The sequence below is a fragment of the Juglans regia genome, chromosome 7, assembly GCF_001411555.2.
Source record: "Juglans regia cultivar Chandler chromosome 7, Walnut 2.0, whole genome shotgun sequence".
Lineage (NCBI taxonomy): Eukaryota > Viridiplantae > Streptophyta > Magnoliopsida > Fagales > Juglandaceae > Juglans > Juglans regia.
The window spans coordinates 13,906,812-13,921,467 of NC_049907.1; the positions used below are offsets into that span (position 1 = coordinate 13,906,812).

Genomic DNA, 14,656 nt, shown 5'->3' on the forward strand with positions numbered 1-14,656 from the left:
GCAGTTTGGTTTGGGTGAAATTAAGCCTAATTCTGTTGTGCTTCAATTGGCTGACCGTTCAGTTAAGAAACCAAGAGGGATAGTTGAGGATGTTTTGATCCAAATTGACAAGTTTTATTACCCTGTTGATTTTTTAATTTTGGATACTCAGTCGGTTGTTGACTCTGACTCTAAAATTCCTCTCATATTAGGTAAGCATTTCCTTGCTATGGCTAATGCACTTATAAACTGCAGGAATGGGCTGATGAAACTATTTTTTGGGAACATGACTATGGAAGTCAACATTTTCCACATCAATAATCAGTCCAAGGAGGATGATGAATGCCACCAAACATACATGATTGACACACTCATAGACAAGGGAGTTCACACAACTCATGATTCTGATTCTCCTAAATATTTTCTTATTAAGTCTGAGTTTGATACTATGAATGATTCATCTGATGTTGTTGATGTTTGTGTTATTTTTTATGAACCTCAAGATTATGACTCACATATTTGGCAATCGAAATTAGAGGAGCTGTCTAAGAAAAAGGAAAAGCAGATTCCTTCATGCATGGATAGTCCCAAATTGGAGGTGACACTTTTTCTATTAGTATTTTTTCGAAATTGAATGCTGGTAAGCATAAGAAATTTCAGTTGACCAAGTTGGAGGAGTTGAGAAATGATGCTTATGAGAACTCTAAAATCTATAAGGCTAAAACGAAAGCATTTCATGATAAAAACATTGGTAGGAATACGTTTAAGCTTAATGACCTAGTGTTCTTAAATGATTCTAGACTCCATAAGCACCTAGGAAAACTTAGGTCTAGGTAGACCGGCCCTTTTGTAGTGAAGAATGTTTTTACAAATGGGGTGATAGAAATAGAAGATTCCAAGGATGGTTGGATTTTTAAAGTAAATGGTCAACACCTTAAATTATTAATTGATAGGCAAGTTCCGGAAGTTGAAGAGACTTCACTTGTGGATCCGGTCTATCAACCTTAACCACACCATGCATGTATGTTTTTCTTTATTTGTTTTGTTTGTTTTATTTTGTTTTTGTTTTCTCTTATTTTCTTTCTTTTCCTTTTTTTTTTGCTATTGTTTTCTTTGTTTTTGTTTGCATGTTAGTTTCATTTTGTCAATTTAGGTTACCATCTTTGGTGTCTAGCGAGCTATCCACGTCACTCATCAGGTGTATTCTACCATTTTTAGTTACTCCCTATTCAAATTTGATTATTAAACAATGAGGACAATGTTTCATTTAAGTTGGGGGGAGGTGGTGCAAATTCAGTATTTAAAATGCTTGTTGGAACTTTGTACCATATTTTCATGTGTCAAGTAGCATATTTTCATGTGTCAAATTTTTTTAATTTTGCATCACACGTGCATCCTTTTCACATGTGTACTCATTTTCATTCATAATCATCTTCATGAATTCACCAAACCCACTATAATCATTTTTTGCTAAGGCATTCACAGAACCTTTAATGCACTCATCCAAGTTTTATGGTAAGATGGTGGTTTGACACATGTAGCTAGAGAACTCTTTTGCTTAAGTATTAATGTGAGTTTTGGAGAGGATTGAGAGCTTATAAATGCAATAAAATGTGATAAGCGTCCATTGATCTGTTGAATTGGACACTTCTTTTGAGAATATCATTACATGGTTTGTGGTAAGATGGTGGATATACTTGGGATATGACGAAGGTCAACTTAGAATCAACGTTTGAGCCTTTCAAGCTAACCCTTTCCATCATAGACCCCTAGTAGCCAACTTTGAGCCAATAAACACATGTAACTTTTTCTTTTCATATGCCCACATGCATGCCTCTCCACATTGAAGTATAGCTTATACACTAATTTTTCCTATCATTGTTACTTCCAAGTGTGTACTAGATGTGGAATTTTTCTTTTTGAAAGGAATAAAAAAAAAAGTGAGAGAAAATGGAAGAACATGAGTTACAAGGTGTTCAAGTGAGTGAGCTTCAAAGACAAAAATATAGGGGCTGGGTAGAAATAGCAAAATACTAGGGTGACATGTAATTGATCACAAAATTATAAAAATAAAATGATGAAAAAAAAGAAAAAAAAAAGAAAAGGAAAAAGAAAAATAGACATTATTCGATGATTTGAAAGGTTGAAGAGTACATCAAGTGATAGATGTGGTTTATTGAGATATTCAATAAGATACCTTTTGTATGTACTTGGAAGTTTTTGAATCATTTTTCCTTTACTTGTCATATAGCCTAACGTAAGCCACATTACAACCTTTTGTTTTGACCGTTCTGATCTCAAGTATGCCTGTGGAAAGAATGGTTGAATTCTCATTTGTTAGTATTTCTATCATAAGATCAATGCTTGCTTGTTGCTTGTTTATAATTATCTAAATCTCTATGTGATTGTGTGTACACCAGTTGTCAACTCCATAGAGAGCCCTTGCACGAAACACTATTATACCCGTGAGTTATGGAGTTGAATCTTTTTCTTGAGACGTTCTAGATGTTGCATGTGTCAAGGTTAGTGGTAAGATGATTATAACTTGGAGAACACACACACACTCTGTGAATTTCTATAAGTAGATTGATTTTGATGGGTTATTGGATTCCTTAGTTTGTTTTTTATATGTGAATTTAGAAAATGTGAATTGGTGATCTATTTTAGAGATTCTCATCTCTTTCATCTCTTTAGCATAGTAATTGCTAGAGACTAGCAATAAGCAAGTTGGAAGTGTGATGAGTGTATGAAAGTGCACTCTAAATATCCTATTATTGGACTTAAATGCTAAAATGTTAATAGAAATCATTGGAATTAATGCGTATTCTTGAATTGAGTTTTTATTTATTTTGGGATACTCCTAAGCAGATTTTTATGTTTAACTTCAGAGTCTATAAAAGAGCAAGTCCAAACCCATTCAAATTCAAAGGACTTTCAAGTGGGCAAGATGTTGGAACAACCTAAGAACTTTCAACCAGTGTAGGACTCTTCAAATAAGGATAATGATGGGGTTTGAGAGTAATTCGGATTAGAGTCCAAAATGCGCTAGGAGACAGAATGAACACACTTTAGTGTTTTAATCATAACTTTCCGCTTAGATATCGGATTGATGCGAAAATTGATGCGTTAGAAATCTATCTTAAAGGGCTACAAAGTTATCTCTAATAAGGATTTCCAAATTTAAAATCTTGAAGTACATACGTGGCTGCCAAGTTGAGTCCTAAAAATTAGGCGATTTTGTGTGCGGGAATATGAAGACATTAGGGTTTCTTTCCTACCCTATTTAAGCACATGATCAGCACGAAATTGGGGAGTTGAGAAAAGGGCAGACGGCTCAGTTTGAAGGAGGAAGATCTGAAATTAATTTTCATAGCCGCCGTTTGCTCTATTTTTCTCTTGATATTTTTGTTGTCCATTATATTTATGGGTAACTAAATTCTCAAGTAAGGTTAGGGATGAACTTGCACATTAGATGATATTTTTAATTTATGTATTTGATTTTTAATTACTAAAACTCTTTTGTTTTATCATTCTGAATTCATTGTTGATATTTTCTTCTCCGAATAATCATAGAATTTATTTTGTTTATGGATTCAGTCATGCTTTTTCTATTGAATGGATTAGCTCTTTGATTATGTTTGGATCAATTATTTATCCATATTGATTTAATTTTTTGCTGCAATATCGCTTCCTAAGTATATTGTAGTCATTGGATTTTCTCAATAGTGATAATAATTTACGTATTTTAAAAGTGGTGAATGATTTTTCATATAGTTACATTTGGTTTAATCTTGGTATATAAATTTATACCTTCCGATTGAGAATTTTGAGAATTGAGCTCCCAATTGAGTTATTCAATGAATTAAGAATAATTAAAATACCAGATTTGCGCAAGGGATTCCCGACGCTTTACATTTTGTCAAACTTGAGTACTTTTTTCATTAGTCACTTTGCTTCATTTTAATTCACATTTAAAATTAATCTTTATCCTCCATTAATCGTTTAATATTTTTCTTTAGTTCTTTGTTCTTTCTACTATTATTTTAATTTGTCTCTCTGTGGAATCGACACCCCAAAGCTATACTAGAGAGCAAAATCGTAATGAGACTACCATGGTGAGATTTCAATGAAGCCTCAGTAGGTTAGAACTAATAACAACATTAATAACCCTCTAAGATAACACACATATAGAAAAGTTTTCATCATAATACTACAAATGGGAAATCTCTTCACCCATTCAACACGAGGAATCTCTTTACCCGGCCAAGACGTAACATACATCCACCAACCTCAATTGGAATCACTCCACCCGTTCGACCCGGGGAATCCCTCTACCCATCAACACATGAAATATATCTACTGAATCTCAACAGGAACATTCCACTTGATCAATAGGGTGGAATCTCTCTACCCAAATTATCATGTGAAACCATACGAAAACTCCACACTCTGATCATCACAGGGAATCCCTCTACCCATATGAAACTCGTGCTAACTCTGAATGGTATGGAGAACTCTCAACACGATCCCATGAGTATATAGCACGTTGAAAGCATGTCGATTTAAATCACATCATCTTAAAATCACATGATTAAATAGAAAAGAAGGAAAAGACTGTTGAGGTCCTTTACGATCTCTAAAGTGAGATGATGTTCGTTATCTTTTCTACAGTAGGATTGTCAATTATGGTCCTAATGCTCTTCTAACCTCTGTCTTGCTTGAATGAGAGACCTTCAATCTCGATCATCCATTTGTCTTCTGGACTTGAAGAATGGTTGAGACCGAGTGACTGATGGGAATATCCATGCATGTCTCTACAACTTGCCTTGGGTCTAATCCCACAATCTTCCTTCTTATGAGAGTCTCCTAAGGTCAATTGATATGGTCTGCAGGTTCGTATTTCCTTTTTCTTAGGCTTACTCCAAATATGACATCTTTGATGGAGCATGGGCCTTGGGTATGATACCTGCTACCCTCTCAGCACCTCCGCGTTATCTCGGAGGGCTCCCAGCTCTACATTGGGCTTGTCCTTGCCCTTTGCTCATCTTTTATACGATCAACACATCCATTGTTCGCCTGGTGTAGGATGAACTTTCCCTCGTCACCCTATGTTGCCCCATATCGGCCAGGTTCTCTACAACATGTTGCTCGCCTTAGTTCTTTTCCAGTTGCACTTTGGTTGCCCAACTGCATCCTTTCAGCCAGCATTTTGACCGAACAAGAGAGTTCCTTGCCTCATTTTGGCATAACTCTAACATATCGAATAGATTATTAGGGACTTACTAGTTGTTGTCTAGATTTGCGAGGTAAGTAATTTGATCATGTCTTTCATTATCACGAATGTTTTCTAAGTTATGTAAGCAATATGGTCGTGCCATTGGGACACACATATTTCATAAAGTTATTTGGGCAATTACGATCATGTTTTTCAACTTGTAAATTTTGAAAAGTAATCATGAATGTGTTTTATAAACACATATCTCATTGTTCATGTCATGGTTTTTAAAGCATTATTATATGTAAACCTATTCATTGATAGCCCCATTTTATGTTTGATGTTATTTTGCATTGTAAATACATCATGATATGACGTATCATGATTTTATGTGAATTCCATGCATCATTATAAAATATTATATTAAGACAAGATATGACAAGAAATCATGAAAGTATGATCATGAGTGAATGTATGATTGTTACAATATGTAATGGTCTATGTTATGATATGTATAATGATACCATGAGGTAAGGGCATATTGCATTGGGACGATAAGCACAATGGTAGTGTACCCAATATTTTCATTCTCATAAATTCCTAACCTGTGACTAAGGGCGAAATTAGGATCGTCAAGATCACTAACCCTATCTCACAAGGTCCACAGTGGGTAGTGGCCAATAACAAAAGTGAAAGAAAAGTTAAGGCTTTATGCATAGCCTAGGTCACATGTCTAATTATGTATTTATGAGTATGTATTTTTTAAAGAAAAAATTATGCTTATATTATGTTATTGCATGATGTATTGCTTATTGAATATTCTACTCATTATTGTATGTTTTAAATGTTTTAACCACCTGAGGTTATGATCAATATGAGAATGATGCTGCAGGATGGGACTTGTGCCAGGGAGACGAGGTAGAAACCTAAATTGGCCTAGATCGTTATGGAGGTTTTGTTATTTATGCTTCCATTTATTAAGAAGTTATTTTGCCAAGTACAAGACTTTAAACTACTTTAATAAATGTTTCCACAAACTCGCTTTTAAAAAAATAATTTAATTTATTTTATGTATGGAGTATTTTATATTGGGCTTCTAAGTAAGTTTTTTGAAAATTTTGTAACATTTCATGTCCCCACAAAACGATAAAAGCACTTGCCCAAGTCCACATGATAACCAACCACAATGGTAGCTAACCAAAATTTCCAAACAATCATTTAAGGTAATTGAGGATTTGAGGGGTATTAGAGACGGAACTCGGGGGTGGGGATTATTTTGTCTTTTTAAGGGAAAATTTGGTACATTGCAATTTTTTAGTAGTTTGAGAGGTTATAGACAAGATTGATAGTCATAAATTTAGAAAATTCTACTGACAATTATAAGAAATAGCTAACAATCTGTTTGTGGCCAAGAGCGTGTCCAAATTATCCTATTTGATGTGTGCAAATTAGGGCTGAGCACCGACAGTTTCGGAGTCGGAGGGCCCAACCTCCGACTCCGACTCCAACTTTGTCGGAGGTCGAATCTGACCTCCGACATCTAGAGAATCCGACTCCGATCCGACTCCGACTTGTCGGAGAGGAGTCGGATCAGAGTCGGATTTTTTGACTTTTTTTTTAATTTTTTTTAACTTCATATTTGACCCACTTTAAAAAAAATTTGTGGGCTTTCAAATTTCAATTTTCTCAAAATTACAATCCAAACTTATTAAACTTTTAATTATAATAAAAAATACAACTAAATAAAACAAGTAACATACTAACATACATTCAAAAAATAAAAAGAAAGTCATATTTTTACATGTACTCCCATCGTCCATGATTCCATATCCACATCCAACTAATCACTACAATAAACAAAGGTACCGTATACGAAATGAAGATTAAAAAAAAAGCACCGTATAGTTACTATAGTATACTATTATAATTACTATGAATCTATTTTTAATTATATTATATATATATGATATATATTATTATATATGAATATTAAAAAAAAAAGGCACCGTATATGAAATGAAGATTCAAAATATAGTATTACTATTTTATATATAATATAGTATTAATATATTATACTATTAGTCTATTACTATATCTTATAGTATAATTACTAATACTATAGTATCATACTATTAGTATGTTAGTGATTTAATATTATATATATTAAATCTCTAATCTCTTATACTTGATATATATATTAATATATATAAATATTAGTAATACACTAATAGTATTGTATATTAATATTAGTATTGTTAATATTATAGTGACATTAGTTATACAATAGTAATATATTAGTATTAGTTATTATTATATACTATATATAGTACTAATAGTATAAATATTAGTATTAGTTAAAGTGGATTACTAATAGTATTAGTATTAGACCAGTTAAATAACATAACTATATTAAGTTTAATATATACTAAATATTAGTATTAGTTAAAGTGGATTACTAATAGTATTAGTATTAGACCATAAATCTAATTAATATACTAATGTATATTAGTATTACCAATATATTTATCAAAAGGAATATGCTGAGAATTTATTAAGTCAAAAAATATAATTAATACAAGATATTGTTATATAAAATTTATATGAATAATACTTTAGTTATTATTCATTAGTATTATATGTTATTCTAAATTTATAGATTAGTGTTTATCCATTAGTATTACATGTTAATGTTATTATGCATCTTAGTGTTTATAGTATATTACATATACATTAGTATTACATGTTATTATATTTATACATTAGTAATTTAGTGTTACAACTTACATGTAACATGGTAGTAATATTGTAAATTTGTAATAGTATGATATTTACATATAGTCATATACTAAACTATTATTATTTATTAGTCAATTTAGTCTATATATTATAGTATAAATATATTATTTAACTAGTATATTATTGAGTTTAACTAACTATATAAGATATAGTTGTATAAAATTTAAATGATTAATATATAGAAAAACACATATATTTTTATAAAATATGTATAAAATCGGAGGCGGAGTCGGAGGACCAAGTCGGAGGCAGAGGCGGAGGCGGATCGGAGCGGAGTCGGAGTCGGTTCTTCAATGACTCCGACTCCGACTCCGACTCCGACTCCGACTTCCAATAGGGAAAAAACTCCGACTCCGACTCCGACTTGTCGGACTCGGAGCGGAGCCGGATTCGGAGTCGGATTGTCGGATTTTTGTTCAGCCCTAGTGCAAATGATTTGGTCTTTTTATTTTATTTTTATTTTTTAACTGAGCCAGGAGAGATCAATTAGAGCATTGTTGGATGTTTTGAAAGTAATATGAGTGCTTACCTAGCTTGTAAGCCATTCTAAGTCAGCCATGTACTTCCCTTATAGAGAGCATCATGAGTATCAAGGAGGCAGTTTGTTGCTACAATGGGATTTCAAGAGGCTAGATTCCCTTGTATCTACTAGGGGGGCTTCAAATCAAAATGGTAGATTCATTGCGACAAGTGTCAAATAAAATAATCAAGAAGAAAAATACTTTAATCACAAAGTGATTACATAAAAATAAACTTACAAATTAATATGACTTGATATGGTATGTCAAATTGTAAAGTTACTTTTATTATAAAGTAGATGTAACGGATTTCATAAAATCACATCAGTTTGTAAGTTTATTTTGTATAATCTTTTTATGTCTGTAGCTGTTCTCAACCAAGAAACTTGCCGGTGGAAGTCAAAACTTTTGTCTAATGGGGAAAGGTTAGTTTTGGTGAAATATGTATTTTCAAGCATGCCCCTTTCATATGTTATCTATCCTTAATTATTCAAGTTTCAAAAGATGTGGGAAGATCTTTCCTGATTTCTTTTGGGGTGATAAGGTAGGTAAAGCTAAATAATAATAAAAAAAGGTTTCTTGGAAAAATAAAAAGCTTTTAAGCATATGAAGGACGGTGAAAAGGGTCTGGGTTTTGCAATATAACAGAACTGATTTTGTAGATAAAGAGTTTATTATGAGACGTGTTGCCCAAAAAGCCCTGATTGACAAAGTAGGTACCTTGTATGTCGCTGTGTTTGGACAGGTATCCTTTCATGCCTTGCAGAAAAAATAAATGTATCAAACATATGCCTTATTTGAAGCTTAACATTGATGGTTCTTCATATGGAAATCCTTTTGTGTTGAAGTTGAATTTGCTTCTTTGCTTATTTTAGGATGGCTGACTGAAGGTTATATGTAGATGTGGGAATATAGTCGGGTTGAAGTGAGGATCTTTCTGCTAAGTTTAAAGCATGTATACAAAGGAGTGAAGATAGCAAGTTTTCTTGCAAATGACGAAGCTAAAGTGGGACAAGAGTGTATAATGATATATTTCAGCTTCCTTAAGGAGATTAAATGTATGTGTTAACTTTGGAAAAGGCAGGCTATCTCGTGCTGAATTGTAAGTAGTTTCTTTTGTGTAGTTTTGTTATTGGTGGAAATGAGCAAAATTCAAGCGAGTAGAGAAGTAATCAAACCTTATTTCATTTAATTTTACTCAATTACGAGTCAAGTTTGAACTTTTAGGAATTTACATTTCATGTTAACAAATTTATTTATTATTCATAAGTGAGGATTCAATAAAATTAGAATATGATTATCTTTTTTTTAAAATATATATAAAGGCACCAACACATGCATGAAGCAAAAATGTAAAATTAATGCAAATTTATTTTGGAACGAGTATTCTAGCCAACCCACTCTCAAACCATAAACCAATCTAGGTTCGGCCGATGGTGGTCTAGATTAGGGATGTAAAAATCTTGACTCCAGCCAAGATTCGAGCCAAAAACATTCTGAATCAGGACCCATCCCATGCTTCAAAGCTCTAACCCAGACAAACCCACAGATAATCACAACCTGTCTGTGCAGGTGGTAACCCAACATTCGGGGGAGTTCATTCCATAATTAATTTCACGCCTAAGTAAAACCCTGAAGTTACAGACAGAGAGAGAGAGGGAGAGAGAGAGAGAGAGAGAGAGAGAGAGAGAGAGATCATTTGCGATTATGAATCCCAACCAACAACAAAACTTCATACAAAAGTCATAGCATCTACTATACATGTGATCAGAGAAGGGGCCAAAAATAGAAAAATTAACAAAACAAAATTGCAGAAAAGCCCTATTCTACATTATTGAACTGCTAATCTTTGGAGATGATCCAAGAAGACCTCAAAGCTAACATCATCGGTGAATATAACATCCCCTCCCGGAAGGGGAGCATCGGAGTTATATGTAGCTGAAGGATTCAATTTTGCTAAAAGAAAACGAGCCTGCAAAATCACGTCATGATTACATTAAGGGCAGGTTTGGGGGCTAAAACAAAACACAAAATTCTCATCTCATCATTACACCTTTTTCAAATCCCCATACAAAATATAATAAACAATTTAACTTTTTCAAATCCCAATACACCTTTTTCAAATCCCAAAACAATAATAATATTAAAATTTAATATTTTAAACTTCAAAACAAAACACAAAATTCTCATCTCACCCCCCAAACCTACCCTAAGTCACACACGAAAAGGACAAATCCCTTTGACCAAAATAAATATACCAACTTTTAGCAGTTCTCTAAATTTCCACATTGTTCGCTAAAAGAAAACAGTAAGCCAAAAGAAGCAGCCCTATACATTTTAAAAATTAATTACTAGATTCTTCTTCTAGATTTAAGGTGCAAACCTGAATTGATTACAACTTATCAACAAGGTCATGAGGGTCAACCTAGCAAGGACATCTTTAATGAGACAGTATGCTGACTTCCTACAAGTCCAAGACCCATCTTTATTGAACACCTTTGTGTAGTCAAGAAATTAAGAGTATTAACCTGGGAGCCATGCTGATCACAAATGACCAGGCGAGGTACTGGAAACCTTTCTTTAGCTATGGCATCTGCCTCATCGCGTGGAGCTTGCAGCAACTGAGCAAATGCCTGCAAGCACACAGATTTTGAATGTGATCAAGCCATTAAAACCAGATACAAGAGAAATTACTTTTTAAAACTTTTTTTTTTATGTCGGGAAACCTCTCCCTTCGGACCCACCCATGCAAAGTAAACCCCGGTCCCGTGCACCGCACCCTCAAAAATTTTCCTGCACGGAACTGGTTAAATCGCTGACTTTTCATCAGGGGGTGTGACCCCAAAGGATTGCTTGCATCCATAAGGTGTTAAACCTTGAACCTTGAAGGGAGTGATACCCCAAGACCAAGTCCTTCACCACTTGGGCCAACCCCTTGGGGTTTACTTTTTTAAACTTGATGCAGATATACATGAAAGAGACTATCATGTTCGGGGCCTAGGCAAAATCTGATTGGGACGAGAGCATATTTCACAACAAGAATCCAGGTAAGCCAACTCAAACTATAATGCACATACCAGGACAAAAGATATTATCATTAGCTATAATGTCCAAATGCATGAGTTTCAGTCTGCAGACAAAAACAATTGGGCACACCACACCAACCAACCTTGGTCAGTTTCAAGGAAGGCGCTTAGATTTTAGAGGCCAGTTAATCTATATTTGTTCCCAACAGCCACACAGAATGACCAAGATCCCCAATTTCTCTCTCTTTTCAGAAACACTCACTCTCTGCAGTCAGATTTGACAAGCCTTTTTCCAGTTGCACTGTCAACCATGTGCCCAACAACAAATCCTTTATTAAATTCTTCAATAATTTCACTAACATGTTGTGACGCAAAGATGTAAAAAAATGGGGCCTTTAGCCAAAGCTCGGCATTAATTTTGCTTTTGATGCTGAAATTACTAGAGTGGCAATTAGGTCACCTTCTACATCAGCAATCCATTATATGGAAGAAATGCTAGCTTCAACAAAGCAAATTTTGAAGCTGATGTGATGGTGAACAATCAGAAATGGACCATAATGGCCATCTTGACACTGTCCAGTTGTTGGGGAAGCAGAGTGTTGCTGCTTACCCTCTGCCACAATACCGTCAACCCACATGCAGAAACAACAAGGTTGAAGCAGCTCAGTAATGGGACATAATTTCGAGGGATGGTCGACAATTCCAAAATCGATGACCTTGGTTCCCAAAAGATGACGAACACCAAACCGTGAACACCCGTAAATGAAATATTTAAGTTTGTAATTAATATGCAAGCCACCATGCCACAAACTGGCCAATTATGTCTACAAATATACATGTGACTACTTCTGTGAGCAAGTAATGTACATAGGGCTATAAATAAATAAGGCTACTCGACAAGCCGCTCGAGATCGGCACGCCTAAACTCAATTCTAACTCAATCAGTTTATTAAAATGAGTTGTTAATGAACACAAAATTATGATCGATTATTAAACTATATGCTCGTATAAAACTCGGCTTGATTCGTATAAACTCGAATAACTTCATATTTATTATTTTTTATAGTATTATCTCTATATATAATGAAAATATTTTTAATATTTAAAGAGACTAAAGGAAATCTTTTTTTGATAGGTAAGATTAGAGGAAATCGTGTTTCTTATACTAAAGATGTTACTTGAATCCTTATAAATAATATATGTATATATAAACTTAATAAAGATATTAACAGAAATACATAATTTATTTGTTGAAATTTTTAGATAAAGTTATAAAATACAATATAAATAATCCATTTTATCAAAATGAAGCAGCTTATGAACAAAGTAAAACTCACTCGAATATTAAATGAACTGTTCGTGAACATAAAATCCAACTCAAAAAAGAGCTCGAGCTTGACTCATGTTTGAATAAAGCTTAACCACCCACTACTTGGTTGAACTCAACTCGTTTACACCCCTAAATGTATATATGTCATGGACACCGTACAAATGTGGCACCAAGCTTCAAGTATTACCATGGCATTGTGTTTAACTTCACATCGAACATAAACTTGAATATTTCAGAATAGAAGAAAAACTGTTAAACTAGAAGACAATATACATACATATATATATTTATTATATATATTTAAGCATGTGCATGTATTTTTATATTAGCTCCTAGAGACAAAGTGCTAGTTGCTTTTCCTGAAGTTTTCCTCTTTCTTTTCGTCCCAGGAATGGTGGAAAATTCCCAAAACTGATGACCTCAGTACCCAAAAGATGACCAACACCAAACCATAAATGCCCCTAAATGATTACCTCAGTTCCCAAAAGATGACGGTGCCAATATATGTGTGTGTATGTTATTTAATAATATATATTAGCTCCTAGACACAAAAGTGCAAGTAGCTTTTCCTGAATTTTTCATCTTTCTTTTCATCCCCAACTTGGGCAGATGAAATTTGTTGATCATACTTTGGGTGATCTTCAATGCCTTGTTGGAGAACCTGCTGTTAACTGGGACCAAGAACCTATGACTGAATTTGCTTATACTATCTGTTAATGGCATAAAGGTCACAGCCCCTTTGAGAGTGTGACTGGTTTCATTCTCAGGATGCCAATCAATTTGGTTCCTCTACCTATTCAGATCCTTCCTAGCACTGAGGCTGTTGATTTTTCTGAACATTTTAGTAAGTTACATGATGATGTGCGCAAAAGATTGATATAAGCAACAAGAGCTACAAAGGAATATGCTGGTTTTCATATAACAATTGTTGAATTCAAGGAAGGAGGCATGGTCATGGTCCTTTTTTGTCATTATTAGGCCTGAAAGATATCCGAAAGGCATGAAACAAGAAGCTTCATTCAAAGAGTGCAGGCCCTTGGAAGAATATAAAGAAGATCAGTACCAATATTATGTTCTTGACTTTCCAGAAGATAATTGTTGCAGAACTCCCACCAGCCCCATTTGAAAGATCTTATTGATTGCCAACTCATGATTGCTAAAGAAGATAAGTATCAAAGGTCTCATAAAATCGAAGGGCATTCACTTTAGGCTTGAGAATGGATCACTGATAATGAGCTCCAATGCCTCGTTGACCTCTATGAACAATTCCATGCATTTATCTTGCTATGGTCGAGTTTTCTTAAGCCAGGGAAAGATGGAGACATGTGGCAATAGCCCTATAAAGTCTATAAAAGATGTGAAATAGAATCTTCGAAGGCCCAAATTTTAGTTTGGCATATGTTAGATGATGTGAAGCTACTTGGAAGTTTGCCTGGTATGATTTAAGTCTAACTCACTTTTCTTTATGAGTTTCACTAGTTATTTTGCTTAGACATAGGCTCATAGTTAAACCCAAGGAGTCTTAAGTCTTATGATTCTGATTAATGAAGGTAAGGAGGCTTAGGTTTATGCTGAGCACAAGACTTTGGTTTTTCAATGAGTGCTACTATGATTTTTATTAATGAAGGTTTTGAACTGCTTCCTAACCCTTTGGTAAGGGGGGTTCTACAAAAGAACAGCCGCCTAATCCCTGAGCTTTCTTCTTTACTTCATCTCCAAATCTAACTTTCCCTTCCACAAGTAGAAATCCTATTTTGCCTAATACTTTCCACCAGTAGCTATCCTACAACAC

At 34.1% G+C, this 14,656-nt stretch overlaps 1 protein-coding gene across 1 annotated transcript in view; it reads right to left on the reverse strand.

Moving 5' to 3' along the window:
• Positions 1–10,192: 10,192 nt before the first annotated feature.
• Positions 10,193–14,656, reverse strand: part of LOC109012619 (protein transport protein SEC23) — a 30,382-nt gene continuing 25,918 nt past the window's right edge. The window contains exons 11-12 of the mRNA XM_018994336.2: positions 11,037–11,141; positions 10,193–10,480 (exon numbers count right to left, since the gene is read on the reverse strand). Of these exons, the coding sequence (XP_018849881.2) occupies positions 10,340–10,480; positions 11,037–11,141 (246 nt within the window). The 3' untranslated portion in view covers positions 10,193–10,339. The remainder of the gene's footprint in view (positions 10,481–11,036; positions 11,142–14,656) is intronic.